The 13,781-nt window shown below is 46.8% G+C and overlaps 2 protein-coding genes across 2 annotated transcripts; both read right to left on the bottom strand.

Moving 5' to 3' along the window:
• Positions 1-3,452: 3,452 nt before the first annotated feature.
• Positions 3,453-4,391, bottom strand: LOC135895663 (olfactory receptor 51G2-like). The gene has a single exon (XM_065423801.1). It carries the CDS (start codon positions 4,389-4,391, stop codon positions 3,453-3,455), a length of 939 nt encoding a protein of 312 aa, XP_065279873.1.
• An 8,055-nt stretch (positions 4,392-12,446) lies between these two features.
• On the bottom strand, positions 12,447-13,382 carry LOC135891855 (olfactory receptor 51G2-like). The gene has a single exon (XM_065419531.1). The coding sequence runs from the start codon at positions 13,380-13,382 to the stop codon at positions 12,447-12,449; it is 936 nt and encodes a 311-aa protein (XP_065275603.1).
• Between the last annotated feature and the right edge of the window lie 399 nt (positions 13,383-13,781).

The raw sequence follows: 13,781 nt of genomic DNA, 5'->3' as shown, positions 1-13,781 counted from the left end.
CCACCTTGTATAGTTTTTCAATACAGTGAGAACCCTTTGTTTCAAGCCAAGTTCCCAGCCCAGTTTGTGGAAAAATACAGGTAACAAAATGGCGTTCAGTGTGATATGGTCTGGTCCCAGGCCCTTGCATTCCCTGCTGAGTCATAGCAGCCATTACTCATAGGCTGGCTGAAACATCACAGGAAGGCTAGGCTCTTGCAGGGTCTATAGTCTTTGTTGATGAGCCATCAGCACTGTCTATCTTCTTCATTGTTGTCCTTGAAAGGCTACTTGAGGGTGTTACCCAGAGTAAGTACATTTGAAATACAGATTTATAGTTACTATTCATAACTTCAGGTACAAAAATGATACATGCGCACAAATAGGATAATCGTAATCTGCTAATCATAACTTTTCCAATGACCCCTCTCAAGACATACCTTGTACCAGATGCATCATAATTATGTCATAGTCATCTCATAATCATACCACTATGATGAATATGAGTGCAGCATCACAACCTCCTCTACTGACATATCAACGTGGGGAGTTCCTCAGATTTGTAACCTGAAAAGAATGGCTCAGGTGTGGGAATCTCCCTCTCATCCTCTGCACTGAAGACTAAGGCAAAACATATCCTCTGCACAACAGCCTCATATTTCTAGAAAGATCCTTTAGCACCTCAATTTTCCTTAGTCCCACTCATTGGTTGGCTGGCTTACCGCTTCTGATGTACGTTAAAAAATTGCTTAGTTTTTGTGTCATTTGCTCATTGCTTTTTAGATTTCTTACACTAGGTACTCAGAAATACTAAGCCTCTTCAATAAGCGTGAGTCACGCTGAAAAAAAATCATGAGATTGGTTTAGAAATATTGAGATTTTAAAATACGCTAATGTTGGGTTCGTTTCTGACTTTGGTTTCTGAGCCATTGGGGTCACCTGCTTCAGGTTTTCTACCTTGTCTGTAGGTCACTTTTTAAAAAAAACTGTTTTAAGAAAACTGAAAGCTGAGAATCCTGTGCAGTGTCTTGATCCCAGAAGTTGGGGCTTTCAGAAAGACAGGAAATAGTGTGACACTCCCAATAAAATCCCAAGAGGTTGCATTGCTGGCCATATCTCAAAAACAAAGTTGGTTAATTGGCATTTCTTGTCAGAGTCCATCAGTGGCAGAGACAGTGTGTCCCTCTGAACTAGACTGAAGAGCCCCCAGTTATAAGCAACAGGGTTATGCTACAGACAGCCAGACATAACAGCGATGGGTTCACAAAGTCATTGGGTACCTGAGACATAGCTCAGAGGATCTCCTCCTCTTGCTCAGGTATGACAAAAGCACACACCGGGTAAGCAAGGCCAATCAGATTGTTAATAGATAGGGTCGTAACCCAAGCCCAGCTCCAAATGCCTTTTCGAACTCCCTATTGGATACAAAAACCCTGATCCTGCTACCCCCAAACTTGGTGATGATGGAAATTTGTGTGCAGGGTGTAAGGTCCATCTCCAGTGCTCATTGCTCACGGAACAGATGCGGGTCAGGATCAGACCGAGGGGCAGCCCAACAGGACTCTGTTTGGCCAGGTAACACTCTAACGCTCTGAAAGCACTTCCTAATTCCCCCCTCTACACCCGAGCTGCAGGAGTGGCCCAGAACTCCAACGTCAAAGGGGGCTGTGCTAATGACAGACCTCATCACAAAGGGTTGTTGGGAAGAGTTCAGGTTCTCCACCCAGTACCAGAAATCATCCTAATGAGACAAACAGAGCTGAAATCTCTCTGATGAACACAAGCTGTGCACAGACATGTAATTGGGCTCAATACAGGGGTAACTGTGTGAAATTCTGCAGGAGGTCAGACTAGATGATCGCATGGAGTGAAGGGAGCCATGCCCTGCCCTACAAGGCCCTTGTCCCAGGCCCTTAAAAAAACAGTAGCCTGGGATTTCCCAAAATTTTATTCCCTGGGCCCATCTTCCTCCCTCCAACTAGCTGGCTCTACAAAGCTTCTGTCAGCTCCAAATATCACAGGAATCTTAAAGGGTCACACCCTGGATCAACGGTTCACTGACCCCGCTAATCTCTCCTAACCATAAAGGTGACAGTACCCAAGATGCCACCTCTAATGGCCACTGAATTAGGGTGGACCACACATCCTGAATTGGGCAGGAGAGTCCCAAAATGCAGTGTTCAAGTCCTAGTGTGGGCTGAAAGACTCCGTAACAGCATTTGTCCCAAATTCCCTGTGGTGCCGATCCACACCTGCTCATGGACAGAGCCCCCCTTTTCACTTTTGGGGGGATGAGATCTTTAGCCCCCCCTTCCTATGAGGCCCCACCCTGCTCCTTTTCCCCCCAAGGCTGCGTCCCCTGAACGGGGCAGGTGGAGCGTCTGGGGTTCCCCAGAACGGCACTTGATCCCTGGGTTTCTTTTACCACGGCCTGGCTCTGAAGTCCAGCCTGGTCACTGGGTGGAGCTTGGGGGAAGAGAAGGAGCAGGAGGTGGGAGTTCAGGGGGGAAGGAGAGGGCCAGGGGTGAAGCCATGGAAGGGGCAGGGCTACTGCATGTGTCTCGCTTTTCCCTTTTGAGAAGGTGGTCACCCTACACTGAATGGGCTGGACAGCGACAGGAGATTGCCATGACTCTGTTGGGGAGCTGAGGCCCTTTTCCACCCCTTTGAATTGCTGGGGCAGCAGAAACGGAGGGGAATATAGGCCTGAGTCTCTTGCCAGGACACCTGAGTGTCAGACCCTCACTCACACAGCCAGCTCTGCTCTGCTTCCATGTGGAGTGAGCTCAGCAGGTGTGCACCAGCGGTGGTGATGAGGAGGGGGTTGCCTGAATGGCTTCTCTTGCAGCTCCTACATTAATGATGTCTCTGACATGACTCATTCGCAAGCACCAGGCTGAGGGCATAGGAGAAGGGTGGGTGTCGGTGCCCCTTGAATAGCCCCTGTCCCCAGCTGGTGCAGCCCTCAAGGATCATGCAGCACCCAGGGCGCTCAGGAAGGGCCAGAAATGTGACCGTGAAACAGCTCTGCAGCTTTTCTCATGGCCCAAGGATGTTTAACCAGAGACAGGACAGTGACAGGCCAGGTGTCATGGAAAACATCATCCACGTCCCTTCTCTTTATTAAGAGTATCGTCAGGAATTCTGAAGGTGGAGCAGCCACTGATATGATTATTTATGGGCCAACATCCTACCCCTTCCCTGGCTCTCCACGAACACAGTCACTTTGTAAATGCTGTTGCCTGCCTTGGACTCCTTCCCCCAGTGCACTGTCCTCCCTCAATACAGGGTGGAAACAACCCCTATATCTTTGCTTCAGGCCTTAGACCCCCATCTGAACCTGTCTGTACAGTGTGGAGATCAGTAGCTCATGTCATCACAGATATAAGGGTCCAGGATGGAATAAGTTGCCGTGTCCTGTGTTTCTTGTTTCCTTTGCCACCAACACATGGGCCGGGTGATAAACTGACCCTTCACTTAACGAACATCCTGATTATCCTCGAACGAAGGTATTTGCTTTTCATGCTGTACACGATAGGGTTAATCAGAGGAGGAACCAGCAGATTGACGTAGCCCAGGACAATCGGAAGCAAGGGAGAAGAGCCCTTCCCGAATCTGTGTATCAGAGTCAGGCTGAACTCTGGCATGTAGAAGAGAAGGACAGCGCAGAGGTGAGCGATGCAGGTGTTCAGGGCCCTGAGGAACTCCTTGTAGGACGCGATGCTCAGCACTGTTTTGAGGATCATCACATAAGAGAGGAAGATGAGCAGCAAGTCCAAGAGCACCGTTATGACTGTAATAAACAAGCCATAGATATTGTTGACACTGATATCCGAACAAGCCATCTTCATGACCTCTTGGTGCATGCAGTAAGAATGGGAGAGGACATTCACTTGACAGTATTGGAACCGTTTCAGGAGAAGGGGGAGTGGGAGCATTACGGCCACTCCTCTTAGAACACAGACCAGTCCCATCTTGGCTATTCTCGGCAGGGTTAAGATGGAGGCATATCTCAGCGGGTCATGGATCGCGATGAAGCGGTCAAAGGCCATCAACAAGAGCACGGAGGATTCAATGCATTGAAGTGATTGGATAAAGAACAACTGGGCAAAACAGGCATCGAAGCTGATCTCCCTAGAGTTAAACAAGAATATGCCCAGTATCGTCGGCATGGTGGCCATCAATAAGCCAAGGTCTGTGACGCCCAACATGGAAAGGAAAATGTACATGGGCTCATGGAGGCTTGGATCTGTTTTTATAATGAGCAGAATGACTGAATTTCCTAATAGTGAAATAACATACATTAAGCACAAGGGGAGAGAGATCCAGAGATTGTGGACGTCTTTCTGCCCAGGTATCCCAGTGAGAAGGAACACAGCAGATTTGAATTTGGTGTCATTGACAGCTGACATAATGTACTCTGCAGATCCAAGGAGTTTTGAAGTTTTCTTCCTGAAAGGAAAAAGAACAGGAAACTAGATGTTATTTAACGAGACATCTTTCTGCTCTCAGTACAAGTCTGGATACTCGCAGGAGCTAAAGAAGAATAAGCAAAAACAAAGTGTTGTATTTACACTACTGATAACAAGATAGATATTCCCAGACTGGATCAGATCTGTAGTCCATCTAGCCCAGTATCCACTGGACAGTTCCACATGCTTCAGAGATATGTGGAAGGAGCCCTGGAACAGATATCTATGAGATAACCTGCTCCCAGTGTTAACCCCTGACACCCAAAAGTTAGAGATATTTTGTCTTGTAAATCAGGAAGGCTTAGAGCCATTCCAAGGGTTTTAAAATCAGTCCTTACTAGTGTATTTGGATTTTCTGGTTACCTATATAAACATCCAGTCCCTCTTTGAATCCTGCTAGGCTCTTAGCCCCGTTGATGTCTTGTGGCTGGGAGTTCCGCAGCCTACTTGGGCACTGTGTGATTTTACAATTGTGACCTTCCCACAGACACCCTTTCTGGCCCTACACTTCAGTGTGGCCCATTGCATCATGACATCTGTACAAACACATGGCAAGTGCATGGTGAAAACGGTCATGATATTTATCTGTGTTGCATTTAAGATATTTATAAATGTGTTTCATTGCCTCATATATATATCTTCTCCAGTCCAGTCCAAATTATGCCACTGCCTCTCTGCAGCACATGGGATGAATTCCAGGGCCACGTTCTGAATTTACTAACTTTGACTTCAACTGCGTCACTCCAGATTTACATGTGTAAATTTGATAAGAACCAGGCTCTATTCATTTTCCCTAAACAAATGCTCCCGGTGATACACTCTGACCCCCAAGAATCCCCCCAGGAGAAGCTGAAATGCTTTGCCTGGCCAATGTTGACTGAATCAAGAAAGTTTTGGTCCTGCTTTGAGCCTGGGGTTGGACTAGATGACCTCCTGAGGTCTCCCAACCTTAATCTTCTATTTTTCACAGAACAAGGAGTTCATAGCATAAAACCTTTCCAAATAGTATTTGTAGTATTTCTGAAATACTTTCTAAAGCAAAAGCCATTAAGCAGTAAAGTTACCACTGCTCCTTTCTGTAGAGATTCTAACAACTCTGCTGATGGCTTTCAATATATATGCATGTCATGAAAGTTTGATGTGTAACATTTATATTACAAGTTTTGGCATAACATTTCCACATCTGTACTTTAGTACACACATGTCAACCCATTCTTTCCCCTATGATCTTCTTTCAGAGATGATCTCTCAGGTTATTGTGGGATTTAAAATGTAGTGTCTGTCATCTTGATTTCTTCAGAACCTGAAAAGATCACAGCGTCTCAGCCTTTCTTCAGCGGCTTGTCAGCAAACAAAAGTCTAGAAGCTCCTCTGTCCCTGGGTTAATAGCTGACTAGTTCTCCTCAGGTTCTGTTCTATCAGTCTGTAGCCTGTACCTGGAGTGGTAACAGGCATTGGGATCTGTATAGAAACTATTCATTCCCTGAGCTCTGACTCTCTAGTACATAGTAACCGCAGCAGCTGTTATAAAGTCAGGATGAGAGTTTGCAGGAAGTGGATTTGAAAGTCAAATGCATGAGTATTCATGGAAATGGAACTTCATTTCATACAGGAAAGGAGTCTATTGCTCTCGCGCTCTCTCGCTCTCTCTCTGACTGTCTCTGTCCTGTATTCATAAAATCCATAGCACCCGGGAATGGCATTGGGACAGACATGGAGCTGAGCTGCCATAATGAATGTATGTGTTAAACCCAGTTCTTGGGATGTTTGCTGTATAACTATATTGGGTTAACTTTTGGGATGTTTATGTTAAGGCTTTATTGGGTGAAACCAGTTTGGCTCTTCTTAATTTAATAGCAGGCTGCTGGAAAACAAACAGGATGGGAAGGCACAGATCAAGAAAAAGCCATCGCTCAGTAAGCACCCCAGGGAGGTTGAGAGACAACACTGAAGCTACAAGTTGGAAAGAGCCTATTTCCAGGCTCCAGCCACATTACACAGCTTGTTTTGCCTGAGCTGGGAGTCTGTACAAAGATGGGGCAGCTTTTGCTGAGAAGCTCTTTAGACTGCAGGGACAGACACCACTGGGGAAATCTGAAGGCCCTTGGTCTACCTGTGATTGCATCAGAGGGGAAGGACTTGGGGTCAGAGATGTATACAGACTGTTCTTATGTTCATGTTATGCTTTATTCCTACTGCTCAGATTAAAGAGTGTCTGGTTCAAGAAGGCTGACTGATCACTCATCTCAGCACTAGTCACATGCTCACAAAGGGAAGAACCGCAGTTGCCAAACCTACTGGGACCTGCTGGCCAAGCACAGTCCCCCCAGAGTGTGTTGTAGCCCAGGGCCCAGTCTGAGGATGGGAGGATCGTGGGATTCCACCCCATGAGAGGGAAGGTTACGAGGCCTGACATCTGGCATTTGGAGACCAGAGATGGGGCAGACGTGCAGGTAGTCCTGTAACTCTGAGTGGTATCTACAGGGCAGAAGTGCTGGAGCCCTCAGCCACTCAGGAAACAGAAATATGCCCTATAGGACCTGTTACCACATAGCAACGCAGCTCTGAATTCCTGCCTTCAGAATTGAGCCAGAGAATAAAACCTTTGAAAATGCATTTGCAGGTTCAATTTCCAGGAAAAAATAAACCTGAGGCGAGTTGGGATCTAGTCACGGATATTCCGTGAGGTCTCTTCTTGCTCAGCCCCTGGCAGGATCGGGCCCAGAGCACATGGCACCTCGAGAAATGGGACCCCTTAAGAAATCCTGACTCGGGGTATTGGGGTTTTAACACTCTGAGCTCGCTTTGAATGTCAGATTTCTGTGTAGCTTGTACACCCCTTACATCTGGAGCATGGGCAGATGTAAGGGAAGGGTTCCCAAACTACGTAGCGCTACCTACCTGAGGTGTTTAGATGCTGCTTGTATTATTAGAACTGGGAGTACTGGCTGTTTGGAGTCTGAAAGGACAGGAAACAGGAAGGAGAGGGAAGGGGGAGGAGTTGAGGAGGCTGAGTGAGAGTTACAGGGTGCACAGTTAGGGCTTGGTAAAGAGACTTGCATTGTAAATAAAGTTCTGTTGAAGTTGTTAATACTTTGCTTGGTGGATACAACACTACCCTCGGGCCCCGTCACTGAGTCACCCCGACAGCCCAGCTGAGTCCTCTGCCACTGCACAGAACATGTGCCAATGGAAACAGCTTGCAGCCTTTACACATCACTTTGCATTTTAAAGATAGTGAAACCTGCCAACGTACCCAATTCCTGCTAGAAGGGAAGCTGCTGACAGCAGAGGTCTTCACCCTAAAGGACAAGGAGTTATCGGAGAGGTTGCAGGGCAGCAGGCAGTATCTGTTCAGACAGGGAGGCAACTGTCTTTATGAAGCATGCCTGCACATTCCCTTGGGGACCACTTGGCCATCAGGGAACTTGAGCTGCTTGGCTTCGTGTGCACCAGCTTTAACCCCTGTAATGACCAATGGCAAACTGTAGGAAGCCAAATCACGGTGTATGTGTGGTGATGCTATACAACTGGACTGCAGTGGTAGCCCTATTGCAGTCTCTATTTCTGGAATCTGGGCTTGTCATCACTGTTCGTATGGTTCTGATTAGTCACATTGCTACTTTGGGGGTGGCAAATGATAACGATGATGCTGTCACAGCTGTGATCTTGCTGAAATTAAAAACATATATAATAATAATTAATAATAAAGGACCGGATTTCTCCCCGGGAGTCCCCTTTCCAACATTACAAACCCAGGGTGCAGGCCAGGAAAGAGAGATTCCACAAGGCTCCTGTCATAAACATACAGGTAAGGGTAGCATAAAATCCCTCCTTACCTGTACAGGGTTAAGAAGCTGAGATAACCTGGTTGGCACCTGACCAGAAGGACCAATGGGGGAAGAAGATACTTTCAAGTCTGGGGGGGTGGCGGGGGGGAAGCTTTGTTTTGTGCTCTGTGTGAGTTTTCCCCGGAGACAAAGGGAGAGACCAATCAAGTAATCCAGCTCCCACCGAAATGATACATCTAATAATACAGACATAGTAAGTAATAGTAAGGAAATGCATTAGAGTGTCTTTTGTTTTAACTTGTGAATTTTCCCTGTGCTAAGAGGGAGGTTTATCCCTGTTTTTGTAACCTTAAAGTTTTACCTAGAGGGGAAATCCTCTGTGTTTTGAATCTGATTGCCCTGTATAGTTATCTTCCATCCTGATTTATAATATATGGAGATATACCTATCTCATAGAACTGGAAGGGACCCTGAAAGGTCATTGAGTCGGGCCCGCTGCCTTCACTAGCAGGACCAAGTACTGATTTTGCCCTGATCCCTAAATGGCCCCCTTAAGGATTGAGCCAACAACCCTGGGTTTAGCAGGCTAATGCTCAAACCACTGAGCTATCCCCCCGACGGAACTAGCCTAGAGGTGCTTCTTTTACTTTTTCTTTCTTTATAAAAAATCGGTTTTTTTTAGAATCTGATTGGGTTTTAGTGTCCTACAAACCCAAGTGTCTGCTCTGTGCTCACCTTGTTACTTATCTGGTTGGTAGAGTATTCTCAAGCCTCACCAGGAAAGGGGGTGAAGGGCTTGGGGGGATATTCTGGGGAAACATTAACTCCAAGTGGTCCTTTTCCTGAATCTTTGTCTAACTCACTTGGTGGTGGCAGCATACTGTTCAAGGACAAGGTGGAATTTGTGCCTTGGGAAAGTTTTTAACCTAAGCTGGTAAAAATAAGCGTAGGGTGTCTTTCATGTGGGTCCCCACATCTGTACCCTAGAGTTTAGAGTGGAGAAGGAACCCTGACAGCTCCGTAAATGGAAGTTTCCATCGGATCATTCCAGGAGTCAAGGTCCCTTCCCTTCTCCCCGAGGAATGAAATGCGGGACCCAGGATCTAGGGATCCCCGAAGTTATGCACAGATCTCAGTGATCCACTGCTAGCTAGGTCCACTCACCCACAATCTCTGGGCCTCCACAACTGCTCTAGGACCCTCTCCAGCTCCCTGCAAGTACAGGCTCATCAGAGATGTGCTACCAGCGCCTGTCACAGTAGCCACTGCCCACAGGATCTGCTGAAGGGGCGTTGTACAGGGTGGAGGGGGCTGCACAGAGATGGGAAGGCTGGTTAGAGTAGCTGATGAACACAATACCCCAGCCATAGAGTGGGCAGCTGCAGACTCAGTCAGTGCAAACTTCATTTAGGTTGCGAGGAAGAAGCAAATGAAAAGCCTCCAATTACTGTTGTGGAGCCAAGAAGCTGCATCTGGGCAATATCATGACAGCTGAGCTTTCAGGGAAAAATAATTTTTTTGTATGAAAACTCCCCCTAAAATATGGATGAAAGAGAAACATTTCAGTTCGGGTCAATAATTTAAATGTTTGGAAAATCTCTCTGTTATCCAGCCCTGCTCTAGTCCCCATCCGCACTAGACCCCATCAGCATCCCACACTGAACAGCCCCTGGACGTCGGCTAGGGTGGCTTTGCCAGCTCTGTAACATAGGCAGTCCCTGGAAATGGCCGGTCTGTAGTAGCCCATTGATCAGTGGAACAATTTAAGAACATAAGAACGGCCTTATTGGGTCATATCAATGGCCCATCTAGCCCAGTATCCTGCCTTTTGACAGTGGTTAGTGCCAATAATTCACGGGGAACTAACAGATGAGTGTAATTATACAGTGATCTATCCCCTGTGTCTTCTCCCAGCTTCTGACTGTCAGAGGTTTAGAGACACTCAGAGCATGGAGCTTCATCCCTGATCATCTTGGCTAATAGCTATTGATGGACATATCCTCAGTCAACTTATCTAGTTCTGTATTGGACCAGTTATTCTTTTGGCTTTCAGAACATCCCCTGGCAATGGGTTCCACAGTTGACTGTACTTTGTGTAAAAAGTACTTTCTTTTCTTTGTTTTAAACCTTCTGCCTACTAACTTCCTTGGGTAACCCCTGGTTCTTATGAAGGGGGTAAAGAACACTTCCTGATTCACTTTCTCCACAGCACTCATGATTTTATAGAACTCTATTATATTCCCGCTTAGTCTTCTCTTTTTCCAAGCTGAAAAGTTCCAGGCTTTTTAATGTCTCCTCATATGAAAGCTGTTCCATACCCCTAAACATTTTTGTCACCCTTCTCTGTACTTTTTCAAGTTCTAATATATCTTTTTTGAGATGAGATGAACAGAACTACAAAAAGTAATCAAGGTGTGGGTATACCACGGATTTAGATAGAGGCATCATGATATTTTCTGTCTTATTATCTATTGCTTTCCTTACTATTTGCAACAAGAGTGGTGTGTTGAGCCCCCCAACCACAGTCCTTCTGCCCCACCCCCACAGCTGGAGTGTTGACACCCTCCTCCCCCACTTCCGGAGAAGCCCAGAGCTTCCACAGACCCCATGGATGGAGCAATGAGCCCCTCCACCCCAGATGTTGGAGGATACCCGGGCTGGCTGGAGCCCCCTCAGCCACGCTGAGCCTACTCTCCTGAGACCCCAAGTCGTCCCACGGGAAAAGCTTGTCTCTTCCCAAAGAACCTCAGCTTTATATATGCCCAATGCATGTTCCAGGGTAGCTGAGGAGGTGGTTGTGAAATTGTCGCCAATATTAATCATAGTGGTATGCTTATGATATGATTATGACATAGTTATATGCATCTTGTAAACAAAACGTCTTATGAGGTTTCTATGGAAAAATTATGATTTGCAGAATATAATGATCCTATTTGTATGCCTGTATCATTTTTGCATCTGAGGTTATGAATATTGACTATGTATCTGTATTTCAAATCTAGTTACACCTGGGTGACACCCACTAGGCAAAATTCTTACAGTCCAGACAGTCGGTTGAGAAGGCCCTGTTCCAGGTAATGGGACATTAGGGGAAACAAGAGTCTCTAGGAGAAGGTTATACCCCATCTGATAAACTCTCCAGAGAATGCTTCCTATGACTCAGCAGGGCATTCAAGGGCATGGAACCAGATCACATGACACTAAACTCCATTTTGGTACCTGTATTTTTCTGCTATATAATGTGGGGAGTGACATCATCTCTTGGCCTCACTCCCCACACAAGAGAACTCCTGGAAACACCCGAGGAACACAGACTGAACAGGGAGAAGTGCTAGTCCCAGGCTAAAGGTCACTTTACACCGAATGGGCTGGGCTGGGACAGAAGATAGTTGTGACTCTGTTCTACCCCTTGGTATTGCTGGGGCAGCAGAAACGGAGGGGAGGGGAATATGGGGCTGAGTCTCTTCCCAGGACTGCTGTGTGTCAGACTCTGACTCATACAGCCATCTCTGCCCTGCTTCTATGTGGAGTGACCAGTGGTGGTGATGGGGTTAAGCTCCCTGAATGGCTTCTCTTGTGGTTCCTGCAATAATCATGTCTCTGACACGACTCAGTCACAAGCCCCTGGCCGAGGGTGTGGGGGGAGGGTGGGTGTCCGTACCCCTTGAATAGCCCCTGTTCACATCTGGCGCAGCCCCCATGGATCACACAGCACCCAGAGTGCTCGGAAAGGGCCAGGACTGTGACCACAAAACAGCTCTGCAGCTGTTTTCATGGCCAAAGGATGTTTAACCAGAGACGGGACAGTGACAGGCCAGGTGTAATGGGAAACAACATCCACGTCCCTTCTCTTTATTGAGAGTATTGTCAGGAATTCTGAGGGTGGAGCAGCCAGCAATTTGGCTCTTTATGGGCCAACATCCTACCGGTCCCCTGGCTCTCCACGAACACAGTCACTCTGTAAATGCTGCTGCCTGCTTTGGTCTCCTTCCCCCAGTGCACTGTCCTCCCTCAACAGTGGGTGGAAACAACCACTATACCATTGCTTCAGGCATTAGACCCCATCTGAACCTGTCTGTACAGAGTGAAGATCAGTAGCTCATGTCATCACAGATATAAGGGTCTAGGATGGAATAAGTCACCGTGTCCTGTGTTTCCTGTTTCATATGCTACCAGCACTGGGGCCGGGTGATAAACTGACCCTTCACTTCACCAACACCCTGATTATCCTCGAACGAAGGTGTTTGCTTTTCATGCTGTACACGATTGGGTTAATCAGAGGAGGAACCAGAATGTAGACGTAGCCCAGGACAATCTGAAGCAAGGGAGAAGAGCCCTTCCCGAATCTGTGTATCAAAGTCAGGCTGAACTCTGGTGTGTAGAAGAGCAGGACGGCGCAGAGGTGGGCGACGCAGGTGTTCAGGGCCCTGAGGAACTCCTTGTGGGATGCGATGCTCAGCACTGTTTTGAGGATTATCACATAAGAGAGGAAGATGAGCACTGAGTCCAACCCCATCGTTAGGACTGTAATAAACAAGCCATAGATGTTGTTGACTGTGATGTCCGCACATGCCATTGTCATGACCTCCTGTTGCATGCAGTAAGAATGGGAGAGGACATTGGCTCGACAGTATTGGAACCTCTTCAGGAGAAGGGGGAGTGGGAGTATTATGGCCACCCCTCTTAGAACACACACCAGTCCCATCTTCGCTATCCTTGGCAGGGTTAAGATGGAGGTATATCTCAGCGGGTCACGGATTGCGATGAAGCGGTCAAAGGCCATCAACAAGAGCACGGAAGATTCAATACATTGAAGTAACTGGATAAAGAACAACTGGGCAAAACAGGCATCAAAGCTGATCTCCCTAGAGTTAAACAAGAATATGCCCAGTATCGTCGGCATGGTGGCTATCAATAAGCCAAGGTCTGTGATGCCCAACATGGAAAGGAAAATGTACATGGGCTCATGGAGGCTTGGATCTGTTTTTACAATGAACAGAATGATCGAATTTCCTACTATTGAAATAACGTACATTAAGCAGAAGGGGATAGAGATCCAGAGATGAACGTCTTCCTGCCCAGGTATCCCAGTGAGAAGGAACACTGCAGAGTTGAAGTTGGTGTCATTGACATCTGACATTATGTACTCTGCAGATCCAAGGAGTTTTGAACTTTCCTTCCTGAAAGGAAAAAGAACAGAAAACTAGATGATATTGAACGAGACATCTTCCTGCTCTTAATACAAGTCTGGAGACTCCCAGGAGCTAAAGAAAAATCAGCAAAAACAAAGTCTTGGATTTAGGCCACCAATAGGAAGATAGGCACTGCCATACTGGATCAGACCTGTAGTCCATCTATCCCAGTATCCACTGGCCAGTTCCACATGCTTCAGAGGGAGGTGGAAGGAGCCCTGCAATAGGCAGCTATGAGATAACCTGCTCCCAAAGTTTCCCCCGAAACCCACTAGTTACAGATATTTTGTGGTGTAAATCAGGAAGGTTTAGAGCCATTCCAAGAGTTTTTAAATCAGTCCTTACTA

This window comes from Emys orbicularis, chromosome 1, assembly GCF_028017835.1.
Source record: "Emys orbicularis isolate rEmyOrb1 chromosome 1, rEmyOrb1.hap1, whole genome shotgun sequence".
Classification (NCBI taxonomy): Eukaryota; Metazoa; Chordata; order Testudines; family Emydidae; genus Emys; species Emys orbicularis.
The sequence above is the reverse complement of the archived record's forward strand: the minus strand, read 5'-3'. Positions and strand labels throughout refer to the sequence as shown.